The sequence below is a fragment of the Pygocentrus nattereri genome, chromosome 6 (genome assembly GCF_015220715.1).
Source record: "Pygocentrus nattereri isolate fPygNat1 chromosome 6, fPygNat1.pri, whole genome shotgun sequence".
NCBI classification, from domain to species: Eukaryota; Metazoa; Chordata; class Actinopteri; order Characiformes; family Serrasalmidae; genus Pygocentrus; species Pygocentrus nattereri.
In genome coordinates this window covers 1,275,260-1,291,722 of record NC_051216.1, presented here as the reverse complement: position 1 = coordinate 1,291,722, position 16,463 = coordinate 1,275,260, and the positions used below count along the sequence as shown (strand labels likewise).

The 16,463-nt window shown below is 42.6% G+C and overlaps 1 protein-coding gene across 1 annotated transcript; it reads right to left on the bottom strand.

Moving 5' to 3' along the window:
• Window positions 1-1,542: 1,542 nt before the first annotated feature.
• LOC119263559 lies at window positions 1,543-3,478 on the bottom strand. The gene is made up of 2 exons (XM_037538992.1): window positions 3,208-3,478; window positions 1,543-2,990 (listed from the first exon to the last, which is right to left on the bottom strand). The coding sequence occupies exon 2, from the start codon at window positions 2,596-2,598 to the stop codon at window positions 1,669-1,671; it is 930 nt and encodes a 309-aa protein (XP_037394889.1). The 5' UTR covers window positions 2,599-2,990; window positions 3,208-3,478; the 3' UTR covers window positions 1,543-1,668.
• Between the last annotated feature and the right edge of the window lie 12,985 nt (window positions 3,479-16,463).

The following is a 16,463-nucleotide window of genomic DNA, read 5'->3' as shown; positions in this document are numbered from 1 at the left end:
CTGTTTAATGCCATCCTCAGAAGAGGATGTTGCTAGTTGTAAATCAAGGTCCCCAATTTGTTTAATCAATTCATTAATACGCTTATTCCTCACTTTTCGTGACTGTGCACTGTAGGAAATAATCTGACCTCTTAAATATGCTTTAAGTGCTTCCCAAACCGTCAATGATGACATATTGGGTGTTTGGTTCATTTCTAGAAAAAAATCAATCTGTGATGTAATAAAATCTAAATAAAATTTATCTGAAAGTAGGAGTGGGTTAAGCCGCCATGGTCTATAACAGGTATCATAACTGATAAATTAATTTTCAATCTAAGAGGAGCATGATCAGATATTACAATCGAATGATAATCACATTCCTGAACTGAAGGAAGCAAACTCTTATCCATTAAAATGTGATCAATACGTGAAAATGTTTTATGAACAGCCGAATAAAAGGAGTACTTGCGAGCACTGGGATTAAGGACACGCCAAACATCAACAATACCATAGGTGTCAAGAAGTAGTTTAATTGTAAGGGCAGCTTTAGAAGTGTGTACGTTTTTATCAGAACTACGGTCTAATCTGGGTGACAGCACACAATTCATGTCTCTACCCATAATCAAATGGTGTTCATTCAAATCAGGTAATCGAGTAAACAGATTCGTGAAAAATGCAGCATCATCCCAGTTAGGGGCATAAACACTGACTAAAACAACTGGCATGTCATATATTTTGCCTGTAACAATGACATATCGGCCCTTAGAATCTCCGTCAATCTGGGAAGCAGTAAAAGGCAGATGTTTACTGATTAAAATTGCCACACCTCTTGATTTAAACTGAAATTTTGAATGATAGACTTCACCCACCCATCTAGTATGTAAACGCATATGATTGGACATATTTAAATGTGTTTCCTTGAGGAACGCAATGTCCACCTTTAACTGATGTAGATGTGCTAAAACCCTCTTACGTTTCACAGGATGATTCATCCCTTTAATATTCCAGCTTACAAATGAAATTGGGCATACCGTCTTCCCTCCTACTTTTACATTCTGTGCCATGATTCGAAATAATACACGTCACTTCTTAACCCCTTATCATTGTAGAAATAATAATTAAAAAAAAAACAGTACATAAAATATAATATAAAATATAGAAAAAAATACGTATAAACACTGAAACCCTCGTAAGCCCATCATTCCCACTTCCTTCTTACCCATCCTAACAGGGTCGAACCCTCCCCCCACTATATGGTATCCACACAGTGTGCTTGTACTAGGGAAACTATTCAGCCAGAAGCTAAACTCTCCAAAACATATGAACTCTTTAGACGTATATCTCAAGTCAAAGATGGAGTTACTTCGTCTCATGAAATATTAACAAACTTTTTCCAAACTATTACAGTTTATAACTTAACTCTGAAGGATTACTACTTTTGCAAATGTTTCAAACCAACAACAAGCCATGCCCAACACCAAAATATACATTACACATATCACACACACCTCCTAATTTTTAACAATCATATTATTACTAACACCGCTCTCATCCCAAACTTACCCCAGCTCGAAAGGTCAAGCAATCAAAATAGGCTGGTTAGGAACCTTGTCCCGTTAATTAAAGTAGACACATTCAGGCTCTGCATCCCCTTTACATAAGAGGAAACTCCGAACGTGCGGCGGTTGGTTATTTTATAATATCTTGTGCGATGTACTTCTGGGCATCAACTGGCGATGTGAAATTCTTCTCCACTCCTTTGTAAGTGATGCGAAGCCTAGCCGGATGAAGTATGCCAAAACGAAGTCCCTCGATGCCACGCAACTGCTGTCTGATGTCATTGAAGGCTGCTCGCGCCCGGGCGACTTTCGCTGTATAATCCGGATACACTGAGATGGTCAAGTCGTTCACAGCCACACGTTTCCTTTCTCTGGCAAGTCGCAAGATGTTAGAGCAATCATGAAAATAGTGAAGACGGGCCACTATGGCTCTAGGGGTTGCTCCTTGCTTCGGGGGTGGCTGTAAGGTGCGGTGTGCTCTATCCAGTAGAGGGGCCTTTTCTAGCTGAAAGGCGTCCTTCAAGAGTGCGGAGACTGCCGACACGCTGCTGCTGCCTACGCCCTCTGGTACCCCTATTATCCGAATGTTATTACGTCTGGACCTTCCTTCCAGATCCTCACATTTGTCCTCTAAGGCCGCCACCTGGTTTGAAAGTTGTTGTACAGTGCGCTGTAATGCCACAACGTCATCTGAACATCCAGAAAGCCCCCTTTCCATCTGCTCCATGGTGTTTTCCATCGCTTCAACATCCTTCCTTATATCAGTCTTAAAGTTAGAAATTTCCGTTTTGGCATCTTGCATCTCCTGTTTAATAGCAGAAATTTCGCTTTCAAACACCACTCGGATCTCATCCTTGAAAATGCTCGCAAAATCCGCTCGCAACGCTGCCACTAACTCGTCTTTGAAGGCCATGATTTGAGAAGGGCTTACCGCCGTCACAGGTGTTTGAGCGGGGTTATCGGACTCACCCGAGACCCTTGGGGGTGACGGCGCGTTAGCTTTAGCAGGCCCAGTCGAAGAAGTGGCCACAGCACGCCCTTTAGTGGTCCTGCTGGCCATGATTTGCCTTCCCTTTCGTAAAGTATGCAAGTTGGATATAAAGTGAAGAGACTTGTAATCTGTATTACGCCTAAATATCACTTAACTGACAAAGTTCTGGAGAGCTCCGCAACATGCAACCTACACCATCGCTCGCTCACTAGCGCCCCCTCTACCTTGCACACTGTTGAGAAGACATTCCCATGCAAACATAGTGTCCTCTTCAGCTTCCTTGTTGTTTGTCCCTTCGTCACTCCAAACGACATTGAAAAGACAGCGAAAGGCAGCTCTTGTCAGTCGTCCCTCTGTGTGTGTAAACAGGCACTGAAATGCATTCCAGTACCTCTCCAGTTTCCCAAAGTTTGCCACAAGAGTTCATCCCTTGTTTAAACTGCTCAATCATGTTTGCAGTTCTGAAATAAAAATTAATAAATTAAACATTTGCACTAAATAAATGAAAAGTCTACGGTGATAATTGGCTATAAGGATGGCATAAACTAGTCAATCATAATAAGCCGTTATTAGCGATAAGCAATAGTCAACAAATCCTGTCTGCTATTTTATCACAGATTGCTGTGCAATACCTGGAGTACATAAAACACTATGTCCTGAAAGCAGTGGGAACAATACCTGTGAAAGATGAAATGCTTCACAACTTGGGAAAGTATCTGAGGAACGTCATGGACTTTGGCTTCATAAACCCCTGGCACACCACAATCTGCAATCCAGTCACCCAAACTGTCCTGAAGATTTTTCCATGCCTCCTCAGTTTTACAGTCTTTAATCTAAGAACACAGCAGAAGACAAGGCACAAAAACCAAGACAGAAATTTAGGCTACATTAACACAAACATACACATAGTACAGTGTTTTAGGTTGTTCAACAAAATATTAAAGTACAAGACAAGTAATACACTGTTCTTATTTTCCCCTCAAAGTTCATTTCTGTAGAATTCTCCGAGTTACTGACTGTCCACCGGTCCGGCCCAATACTGATGGATGTCCCACCCTCAAGTCCCCCTGTCCCCCTGATTGACCAGACTGATGGAAGTTTCTGGAACGCAGCTTCTCCACTACAGATCACATCCAAATCTATATGAACTCTAATTGTTTCCACTGTTGATTATACACACCTGAATATATTAGAACTGCGTGGATGTAAAATTGACTTTTCAATGTTTAACTTATAAGTTGTCTGACCAGTGGTAGGATGGTCCCCCCTTTAGATGTGAGTCTTGGTCCTCCCGAGGTTTCTTCCTCCTCCAGCTCTGAGGGAGTTTTTCCTTGCCTCAGCGCTCACGGGGGTTCTGTATATTCTGTATATTATGTTCAGTGTTTTGTCTGATTCTCTGTGCTGTGATTCCCATTTTTGTAAAGCTGCTTTGTGACAACATCAGTTGTAAAAAGCGCTATATAAATAAATTTGATTTGATTTGATTTGAATTTAAATGAGCTCTAACTATAAAACCAACAATGTAAAAAAACGGCATAGTGTCAGAAAACCTGCTGAAGCTTGTCCTGCACACACTTGTCTGGCAAGATGGAAATATCAAATTCTTCAAGATCTGGAGCCTGACCACACATTAACTGATAAAGGCTGGGATGTAATGCCTTAATGCCTGGTCCCCCAGGCAACAGAGACCAGGCAATCAGCTTCCCTCCAGTATAATACTTTCCCTTATCTAGGGCTGCCTGATCATAAGACAAAAAAAGGTTGTCTGGCTGTCCCTCGAAAATGCCCAAAGTGGACTGCACGTCTTTCATGAAAAGCCTACCAAAGAGACGAAAGAAAAACTGTTAATACTGTATAAAATTAACTCAAAAGGAAACATGCAATTGGGTCATCTTGGGGCATCGCGGGGCATCTTGGGTCATCTTGGGTCATCCACTCAAAAATGATGAGCTTTACAACAAAGGTAAAGAGCAACAGAATAAAGTTTATTTTATTAGTCCAGAGAGTCTTTGATGCATTGCCCATAATATTTAGTGAAGTCATACGATCATGATCCTCCACAAAGCTGGGAAGAGAGAGAGGAAAAAAAAACTCTGTATAAAAGTCAGATCTCTATTTTGATTGATTTATTTTCCAGTCAAAATGGCCATGAATTAAAATCTATTCATTTTTCAGCTTCAAGGAAAAAGTCCTAACCACTAAATATGAAAGGGGAAATAAAATCAGGATTTAGTGTGTCCACACTTTGTCTTCATAAACTCCTTACTTTCACTTTTTCAAAATTAATAAGCAGTTCTATTTTTCCACACCTTCAATGTTCAGTCTTAGAAACTGGTTTAGCATTTTCTGCTTTTCACAATCAGCATAATCTGGTCTGGAAACTGGGGGCCAACATTCTGAGAACATCAGCAATGTGTCTCCTTTTCTTAGTGAGGCTTCTTGACAGCTACACATCCTTTCTGACCCACAGGGCTGAGTTAACTTCTCACAATGGAAGGAAGGACAGAAAAACCTGTGGATTTTTTCAGATCTAAAGCAAGAGTGGAGCTTCATTTTATCCACTCTCTCCCAGATGAAAGCTTTAGTCTGTTTATTGATGGGGATAGTTTTGGTGGCTGTTAGGAGAGTCCCAGATAAGCCTATTTATTCTGCACCTTTCAATACAATTTTGATCTCCAATCTCCATGAAAATGAATTGCTTGCACATTTTGCCACTTTGACTCGCCTACAAATTCAATCTGTGGACGTTTGTGCCAGTCAAAATAGCCCTTGTTTAGAGCTGTTATGGCGCTGTGTAGAATTCGCCTCCTTCTGGCCACAACCGTCAACGTAGAATGCTCACTAATGTTCTCCCTCTTGAAGTCTCTAATGATATCAGCAAGGTTCTCCATCTCCTTTAAACAAGAAAGAAATAGCCATAACAATAGTAAACATATAGGTTGATTACAATGGTACTTTCAGTTATTCTGCTCTGATTCTAACATACAGTCATACATTATATATATATATATAATATATACAGGCACATTTTTCACTCACATCACAGGGGCTATAGGGGTGTTTTGGAGAGGACAACATCTGGGGGTCCTCATCTGGTTCACTGTCAAGTAATATGTCACTATAGGTACATAAAAGAAAGAAAGCAAAACATCAATAAATAAAATCACTATGTTGCTATACATGAATCCATATCCATGAAAACAAACATGTTGTGCCAAAAATGCATCATGGTCCATTTACAGTTTTGCTGAAACATTTAAACTGTGGTTCAGTTAGACACAGGCCACAGCATCAGCTTGAGACATAGATCTTCTCCCAACGCTGTCAAGAACCACCATGGTTTCTCCTTTTAAGAAACAGTGAGTTCTCTAAAGAAACAGAAGGAAAATGAAGTTACAGATGTCTTGTGAAATGTTTCACACAAACTCCAAAACCATGTAATTCAATGTAATATAAACGAAGTCCACTAACTTTAGTGACAGTTCATGAAGGACAGAGATGGGTTTTCTCTGGAAAAGAAAATGTGCAAAATTAATAAATTAATAAAAGATTAATAAATGTTTGAGAACCTGATTGTTGTGAAATGGCTATGAGACACTCCTCCTGTTGCTGCCAACCTCCCCCTTATCTGCTTTAAAAAAAATGGAATTAGGGGTCTGCATTATAAACCCAAGGCAGACCTGCTGCATATTAACTAATAACGTAATTTTGACTGTGTGTAAATATATAAGTGTGTCTAAATGTGCAAGTACTCATGTCTGGTACTCACAGGAGAACTTGTCAGGGGACAGTGCACTAGCATGTCTTCCAGAGTACTTTCAGAAAGAGAGGCCTGGTCAGTTCTGCTGGGATACTACTACTACTACTACCACTACTACTACTACTACTGATACTGCTACTACTACCACTACTACTACTACTACTACTACCACTACTACTACTACTACCATCATTACCACTACTACTACCACTACTACTGCTACTACTACTACCACTACTACTACTACCACCACCACCATTACCACTACTACTACTACCACCACTACCACTACTACCACTGCTACTACCACTACTACTGCTACCACTACTACTACCACTACTACCACCATTACCACTACCATTACCACCATTACCACTACTACTACTACCACTACTACTACCACTACTACTACCACCATTACCACTACTACTACTACTACTACTACTACCACCATTACCACTACTACTACTACTACTACTACTACCACCATTACCACTACTACTACCACTACTACTACCACTACTACTACTGCTACCACCATTACCACTACTACTACTGCTACTACCACTACTACTACTACTACCACCACTACCACCACTACCATTACCACTACTACTACTACTACTACCACCACTACCGCTACCACTACTACCACTACTGCTACTACTGCTACCACTACTACTGCTACTACTACTACCACTACTACTACTACCACCACCACCATTACCACTACCACCACTACCACTACTACCACTACTACTACCACTGCTACTACCACTACTACTGCTACCACTACTACCACTACTACCACCATTACCACTACCATTACCACCATTACCACTACTACTACTGCTACTACTACTACCACTACTACTACCACCATTACCACTACTACTACTACTACTACCACCATTACCACTACTACTACCACTACTACTACCACTACTACTACTGCTACCACCATTACCACTACTACTACTGCTACTACCACTACTACTACTACTACCACCACTACCATTACCACTACTACTACCACCACTACCACTACCATTACTACTACTACCACTACTACTACTACTACTACTACTACTACTACTACTACCACCACCACTACCACTACTGCTACCACTACTACTACTACTACCACCACCACCACCACCACCACCACCACCACTACCAAAACCACCACCACTACCACTACTACTGCTACTACCACTACTACCACCATTACCACCACCACTACCATTACCACTACTACCACTACTACTACCACCATTACCACTACAACTACTGCTACTACTACTACCACCACTACTACTACTGCTACCACTACTACTGCTACTACCACTACTACTGCTACTACTACTACCACCACTACCACTACTACTACCACCACTACCACTACCACCACTACCACTACTACCACTACTGCTACTACTACTGCTACTACCACCACTACTACTACTACTACTACTGCCACTACTACTACTACTACTACCACCACTACCACTACCACTACCACCACTACCACTACTACTACTACTACCACCACTACCACCACTACCACTACCACCACCACTACTACCATTACCACTACTACTACCACCACTACCACCACTACTACTACTACTACCACTACTACCACTACTGCTACCACTACCACTACTACCACTACTACTACTGCTACCACCACTACTACCACCACTACCACTACCACCACCACTACTACCACTACTACTACTACTACTACCACCACTACTACTACTACCACTACTACCACTACCACCACTACTACCACCACTACTACTACCACTACCACTACTACCACCACTACTACTACCACTACCACTGCTACCACTACTACCACCACTACCACTACTACCACCACTACCACTACCACCACCACTACTACCACTACTACTACTACTACTACTACCACCACTACCACCACTACTACTACCACTACCACTACTACCACTACCACTACTACTACTACTACTACCACCACTACCACTACCACTACTACCACTACCACCACTACTACCACTACTACCACCACTACTACTACTACCACCACTACCACCACTACTACTACCACTACCACTACTACCACCACTACCACCACCACTACCACCACCACTACTACCACTACTACTACTACCACCACTACTACTACCACTACCACTACTACCACTACCACTACTACTACTACCACTACTACTACTACTACTACCACCACTACCACTACCACTACTACCACTACCACCATGTCTAACAGTAACTCTAACAGGTCTTTAGTAGAGAAAAATAATACTGCAATCTTAAAATTAGATATACCTGTTCTGGGCAGTTATCACATCTTGAATTGGCTGATCAGTTCGGTAGAACACCTGATTCAGAGAATTACGCATCAATTTTAAAAGACATCGTTCCAAGTTATTTAAGATGTTGGTAAAAAGAAAATATGTAGCTTAGACAGGTAATCTACCAAAATGAAACATTTCAAGCAATATTCACAGATTTACAAGATGAATATTATATAATTCTCACCTCAGGAGTGCCAGCATTTACATATATGTGACCATTATTTTCATCCTACAACAGAGACAGCATTGCTAAATTTGTCAATTACAGTATTTCAAAAATTCCTAAACTGCGTTCACAAAATAATGTTAGATGTAAATGGCATACCACCTGGCCTGTCAGGTCTACAACATTACTTTCTGACGCTGATGCACTTGTGGCCATTTCAGAATGTACACTGGGGGAGACCTGTAAGAATTATTGCAGTCCTCTGTTCATAATGAATGATTATTTACCCAAAAACAGAATTATAAAAAATCTAAATTTCAAAATAATTAAGCAACTAGATAGCATAATACTACTTTTCTCCGTTGACTAAGAACTACCCTTATCTTATTGGCTAATTACAAAGAGCACATGAGCTGAAACGTGTGTTGGAGCAGGAAAATCAGCAAACTGTGAAATGTTCTGAACCTCAACAACCCGTATTAGCTTCTACCTGGCACAGCTGTGAAAGTACGATGAATGAATGAAGAGTGATCTCTTCACTGTGAGTCCTTCAGGGTGTTTATAAGAGCAGGACAGATCAACTGATGATCCTTTCAGACCACAGACACGTCCAGCAGTGTAGATCACAGCCCAGTCCAGTTTACCTGGAACACAGAGTCACAGCCAGGAAGGAGGAATTTTATAATATTAGAATATCAGTCTGCTACTGAGTAACAACACTATCCAGCGTTATACCCTCAGAAACAACCTTTGCTTTATAAAATGATGAATGTAGCTCTTTATAACTGTTTGAAGTCCCAGTCGTTCTGCTGTCTAACATCTCCAAAGAATGACCCTCATTAAAAGTCCATGTAGAGGTGTAACTAAAGCTCTTCCTCTCAGAAAAGCTGAGGGAACAGCAGAGAGACACTGGCAGTGAGACAGACAGAGACAGTGAGAGAGAAACGTACTACAGTAAATACACATTGCTATGACCTCAGGGAAAAGACTGGACCCCGACTGGACTGGGAGCAGATCGGAGGAGTGAAGATGGGATTATAGATGCCCCAAACCACAGGATAATCTGGGGACATCGTTGTTTAGGATCCCTCTGATATTGGAGACCTTCTGCAATTTCAGATTTGGCCCAGTTATCCTGTAGTGTCTGTGTGGCTACCTGTCTGTCTGTGCCTGTCTGTCTGCCCTGTGATGGACTGGCGACCTGTCCAGGTTGAATCCTGCCTTCCACCCATTGCCAGTTGGGATGAGTTGCAGCTCCTCCGTGACCCAGAAGGATAAGCGGTTTAGACAACGTGTGCATTTTATTTTATTCACTACATTTAAATGTTCTGGGGCTTTTACCAGGGGGCGGGGCTTAGAGGAGGGCGGTCCCCTGCAGTCTGTATTTGTAGCCTGATTTTGAGTGACAGGTCTTCTGAACAGCCTCTCAGCATTAACCGCCTCCAGCACGGGAGAACATGTGGTACTGAGAGCCGCTATGAGTGCAGCGCTGTTCCGATGTTGTGGACTGTGTTTTAAATTATTGATGAATCATGTTTATCAGTCTTGTGTCCAGCTGTGAAAAATGATGTCATTTGGGAAATTATATTTACAGAAATCAACAAAGTCTGTAAGATAAGATAAAAACGTCTCTTCTTTTCCATCAAACCCCTTTAAACCAGTTTATAAATCACTGCTTGTGTTGGTTTTCACCAGCTGGTCCAGCATTTCTGGATTCCCAGTCCTTCACCATCTACTCTGAAGCACTGACGCTGTGGAAACGTGTGTTTAGTGGGCTTTAACTCCGGCTGTGCTCGGCGTCTCACTCCTCCTGCAAGTTCATCAACCAGCTCATCTGAGTGTCTCTGATCATCATTTTCATCCTGCAGCTCCAAATTAATCTGAGCTCTGTACAAATTTAAGGAGCTTCAGAAGAAGAGAGATGAAATCTCCACCGGTCACTAAAGCAGCAGCTGGACTCATAATTAATCAGTTATTAATCAGCCTTTGATCAGCTGAAAGCAGCAGCTGGCTAGTGCAGCATCCCATAATGCACCTCCTGTTTAATTTCCATGCGACTGATCCGGTAAAATCAATCATTTGAAATGCGGTTCTGTGTGACGTCGTGACGAGTTCTCAGGGTTCTGATCGATTTCAGTGTGTAAATCCAGACCAACAGGAACTTCATGGCTGTTTGGAGCGGAAATGGAATGAATATAAGGGGGGGGGGGTCTTTACTGACTGTAAAGGGGGTCTGACTGTATGGGGGGGTCTGACTGGCTGTAAGGGGGGGACTGACTGGCTGTAAGGGGGTCTCTGACTGTAAGGGGGGGACTGACTGTAAAGGGGGGGGGTCTGACTGGCTGTAAGGGGGGACTGGCTGACTGTAAGGGGGGGTCTGACTGTAAAGGGGGTCTGACTGTGTGTAAGGGGGTGGTCTCTGGCTGTAAGGGGGGGTTTGACTGGCTGTAAGGGGGGGTCTGGCTGGCTGTAAGGGGGGGTCTGGCTGGCTGAACAGCACTGACCATATTAAGGTATTCCTGAGTCCAGTGATTTTCAACCTCTGTGCCGCGGCACACTAGATAGATCGTTAGATGTGCCGTAGGAAATTCTACAGTTTCACTTAATTGGTCATAAAATATTTAGTCACTATAAATGATTTGGCGTTGTTGAGTGTCTGCGCCTGTGCCAAAGTGTTGGCTGACTAATTAATTAAACACCCATCTTTGCCAGCAGGTGGCAGTAGGTAGCACAATAATAATGACTGACAGTAAGGAAGCCAGGTGCCGTGAAAACAAAAGAAGTGATGCGCGGGAGAGCTAACGGTGGCAAGACGTACAACAGCGATGGACAAAAAGGAAAAATTCAGACTCTGAACTGGGCCCTGGACAAAATTCTAACCCAGAAGAAGAGCCTAGTGTGAGTTGTGGTCAAAAGAAAGAAAAAGCGACACACGGAAAGTTACATTTCGTTTGGATTTACATCCACGGGGAGTCCAGCAGCACCCATTCCGTTATGCTTAGTGTGTGGGGAAAAGCTATCCAGGAGTGCCACGGTCCCAAGCAAGCCTAAAAGACATCTCCAAACTAAACACCTTCCCTTCAAAACAAGAACACCGACTAATTTGTTCGGCCCTGATGCAGTTAAAGAAGTAGCTAAAATCCCTCTCTCAGACAACTGCCGGACGTATTGAGGACATGTCTGCAAAAGATGCGCATCAGCCGGAAAACTGCATTGCAACTTGACGAGTCTACAGACGTTAGCCGACATGCTCAACTTTTGGCCAGTGTGCGTTTTGTGGATGGAAACCATCAGAGAAAACTTTCTATTTTGCAAAGCACGGCCAGAAAAAACAACAGGAGAGGAAATTTTTCGGGTCACATCAGAATATCTAGAACAAAAAGGACTTGAGTGGGAAAACTGCATGAGCGTCTGCACTGACTGTGGACAGTTTTTGGTTGACTGCTGCTGAAGAGTTTCCCATTCTGGCAAACAGAGCCATTTCAACATTGCTCCCATTGTCCACAGCATATCTATGTGAGCTGGGACTGCTATAAAAACTAAAAGCAGAGGGAGACTGAGAGCAGGTGAGGAAGAGCCTCGTGTCTTCCTGTCTTCAATCCCTGCCAGGATATCAGCTTTGTGTTCATCTAAACAGGCACAGGTTTCACACTAAGTGAGTAATTCAGAAATTATATTGTCATTATATGTGCTGCAGAATTTTTAATGGAAAACATGTGCTGTGGCTCAAAAAAGGCTGAAAAACACTGTCAGAGTCCAGACAGTGACAGTGACAGTAACGGGGGGGTCTGACTGGCTGTAAGGGGGTCTCTGACTGAACAGCACTGACCATATTAAGGTATTCCTGAGTCCATACAGTGACAGTGACGGGGGTCTCTGACTATAAGGGGGTCTCTGACTGAACAGCACTGACCATATTAAGGTATTCCTGAGTCCATACAGTGACAGACATGATGTGGTTCATTATCACTGAGAACAATTTCCTGCGTGTGTTTTAAACATTTTATAATTTAATAGTTGGTCTCTGGAAAGTTCTGGTGAAGCTTTAAGCAGACTGAACCTCTTCATTCTGAACATCATGAACGTTTACTAGAATTAAAGGTTCTGTCTGTGTTCTGTCCGGGTCATCCTGGAAAAGCTGCTTCCAGTTATCTGAGGATTTTATTGATCAGTGATCATGAAGTATCTCAGTATCTCAGTTTGCAGTGACAGCGTTCAGATCTGGAGGAACGTTCTTCCTCAACGGAACGTCTGAAATCAGCACTGAAAGCTGCTTATTTGGTTCTGAATTTCTTCTAGAATTACTTTTCTTCAGTTTTGCTGACAGACTGACTGACACTCACACTTCTGCTGAGGGGCGGCGCCGTTCTGGACCTCACAGTAGTATCTGTCCTGGTCAGATGAGCTGGTGGAGATGAACCAAACTGTGGCTCCATATGAACATCCTATTATTTCTCTATTCCAGGATCCTGTATATCTGTATCTGTACCAGCTGTAGTAACAGTTCCCTTCAGGCCAGCAGGGGGTGCTACAGGTCTGTTTCACCACTTTCTGTCCTGCAGGTTTACAATCCACCTTCACCTGCAGAACTGAACACACACACACACATGCACACACACGCACACACACACACACACACACACCCCATGTACCAAAATGTTGTGAAGCAGAAGTTTTATTAATGTGTTTATGAGCAGAAAAGACTTTGATCAGCAGTGTTTAACACTGTAGCTCCACTCAGAACATCAGATATCAGAGATATGAGCTTCACCTGCAGACAGTCTGAGTGGAGCCACAGTGTGAAACACTGCTGAGAACATTCAGAACATTCACTGGACAGTCAGTAAAGCTCCAGCGCTATGATTATATTTCATAGATTTCATTTCATATCAGAGAGAAAACATTTAAAGGGTCAACACACTACAAATTTCTCCTCTTCTGCTTTTCCCTCTGATGTCCACTTACACTGTTTGAGTGGATTAATGTCCCAAAACGTCTTCAGAATCTATTCATTTATAAATGTTTTGTTTAGTGACATCACAAAGAAAACGAGCAGTAAACCGGCCGCCTGTGTCGTTTATATGGACTGTCTGCGCTGAGGAGTGAACGCTATGACCCGGTCCGGGTTCAGAGACCAGCACACGACAAAATACCAAACAAAACTACTAACGGTTTAAAAATCCAACAAACCTGAAAAGAAAGACAGAAAATATTAAATCTTCCTGAACAAAAACACAAAACCCAGAGAAACAGAACCAAACCCAAACAACGGCAGCCAAACCCTCACCTGGAGAAGTTCTTACTAAGATACACTGAAAGGGAAAATATGTACAGAATATACCACAGGCTAGCGGGTTTAAATGGGCCGGGCTAAACCGGGTCAGAAGGCCGATTAGTCTGGGGCGACTGCTGTCAGGTCCAGGTTTAGAGTCACGTGGGCCTTAAACTCCACCGCTGTGTCTTCAGAAGCTGCAGTTTAAACTGAACCCAATTACTGGGTCATTTACAAACAACACGTCTGCCACTAGATGGCGCTGTAACTCAGGTTTAACTGAGGTTCATCTTAAACCTGGAAAAACCTGGTTTAGCTGAGTTTTAGGGTGAGGTTTCTGTAGTTTGATCAGATCTTCAGCTCCGTTGTTTAATATTCCATATCTGGACTCATATTCCTCCCACTACAGTGTTTCTTCACGGCATGTTCTAATTCCATGCTGTATCCCACACCTACAGTACTGCCCTCACCTACAACCCCAGCCTTCGGCCCGGGGTCGGCGCCTCCGGCCTGGAACACAGAGACACAAGCAGAACACGGACAGGGAAAAGGAGCAGAGCGTAACGATGTGTTTAAGCTCCACCGCATTTCTGTCTCCAAACTTCTGCTTTTAACTGAGGAAGATCTGAACAGCGTCTGTTCTGTCACTTAAGCTCAGTTTCTACTGACTTGCTCCGCCCTGTAACAGAACCGAGAGCTGCTCAAAGACGTGTGAAGATGGTGGAGACTTCACAACCACAGAAGAGCTGACCTCAGTTTAAAACAGCTCCACAGCTTTAACAGAGTTAATCACACAAATAAGCTCTGATGAAGATCTTCAGCTTAAAGCTGCAGTTAGTCTGAATGTTCTGGAAGTGTAAGAGATTATAAAACGGTATCAGTTATTAATCTTTAGCTCCTGCAGCTCTGCTGTTCGCTCTAAAGCCACTTCCTGAGACTGAATCGCGCCAAATGTATTAAAATGTTCTGAAAAACACTGAAACTGTTAAATGTTGAAGGGTTTTTAGTCTCTACACGTTAATCTGACGCAGATGTAGATCAACGCTGTGGAGCACAAACACATTAAGAGCAGAAATGGAAATAAATGGATAGTTTACCTGCCAGTAAAATGAGGATCAGCGCTGCTGGAATATTTACTGAGCTCTGGGAAAACATGGCAGCATCGCTCTTCAGACCCAGCGGATACCTGAAGGTCCAGAAGGTCCAGAAGCTCCTCACTCTGACTCTCCTACACTTATGAACTGCTCTGATCTCAGCAGAGAGAAAGTCAGCAGAGACACTGAAGACGTGATCTGCACTGTGTGGTCTGTCGTCACTCCTCCCCTTTCAGCTCAGAGTCGCTTCCTCTTCCACTCGACTCCCTCAGAAAGACGTCTGAGTGAGATCATTTTATTTCTGTGATTCTCTGTGAGGATCATCTCATCACGTCACATCAGAACCCACTGCCATACATTAAAGTCCAGAACGCCACCACTTCAGAGAGGAAAGGGTCAGTTATGATAGCAGTGATATGAGATGAAGCTCCTCTTCTAAACGGCTCTATTTCTGTCCTTTTATCTCCAGAAAGGTTCATGATGTTCTAGCAGGTTTGGACTCTCCTGGGTCCTGATATTCAACTTCCAACACCTTCACCTGTTTGGTGGCCATCATAAACGCTGCTCTCTCACTGTTACAGTACAGTTCCTATTTTTTTTGCCGAGTTTAGATTAGATTCAGTTGTCACTGTGCAGAATAAGAGAAATAAAACATTTGATTTTTTGTGTTTTACTTCGGCCGTTTTCCTTTTCTTTTCAATTCAGTAAATTACAGTAAGACAGAAACTACAGATTTTATAGTTTTCTCTCAATAATCATTAAGCAATATTTCAAAACAGGCATTTTAGGATGTGCTTTTAATGAAAACTGGTAACTGAAACTCTGAGGACCAGCACATGAGAGATGAGCTTATCTTCACCATCAGCTGTTAGATTATATTTACACTAATGTTCGCCCTCAATCACGTGACCAACACTTCACACACGCAGAGCGGCTGCTGTGACCGTTTACCAGAAACAGACGTCTTTATTTTGGTCATTTCAGAGAATCTCATGCAGGCGACATCCATTCATGCCTAAACATCTGAACAGCAGCAAACAGCTTCTTTAATTTGGTTCCACACAACAATAGTCTGAGTGTAGAGAGCTAAAGCCAGCTTAGATAACCTTTAGATGGGAGCAGGTTTAAAACTAAGAATCCAGACTAAAAACAGAGCCAAATGCTGTTAAAACCTCCACTGTTCAAGCTCTAAACACGGTCGTCTGTTTGGTGGGAATGACCATCAGAACAAACGCTGCTCTCTCGCTGTGCATCAAGTTAAACACTAACAGTCCAG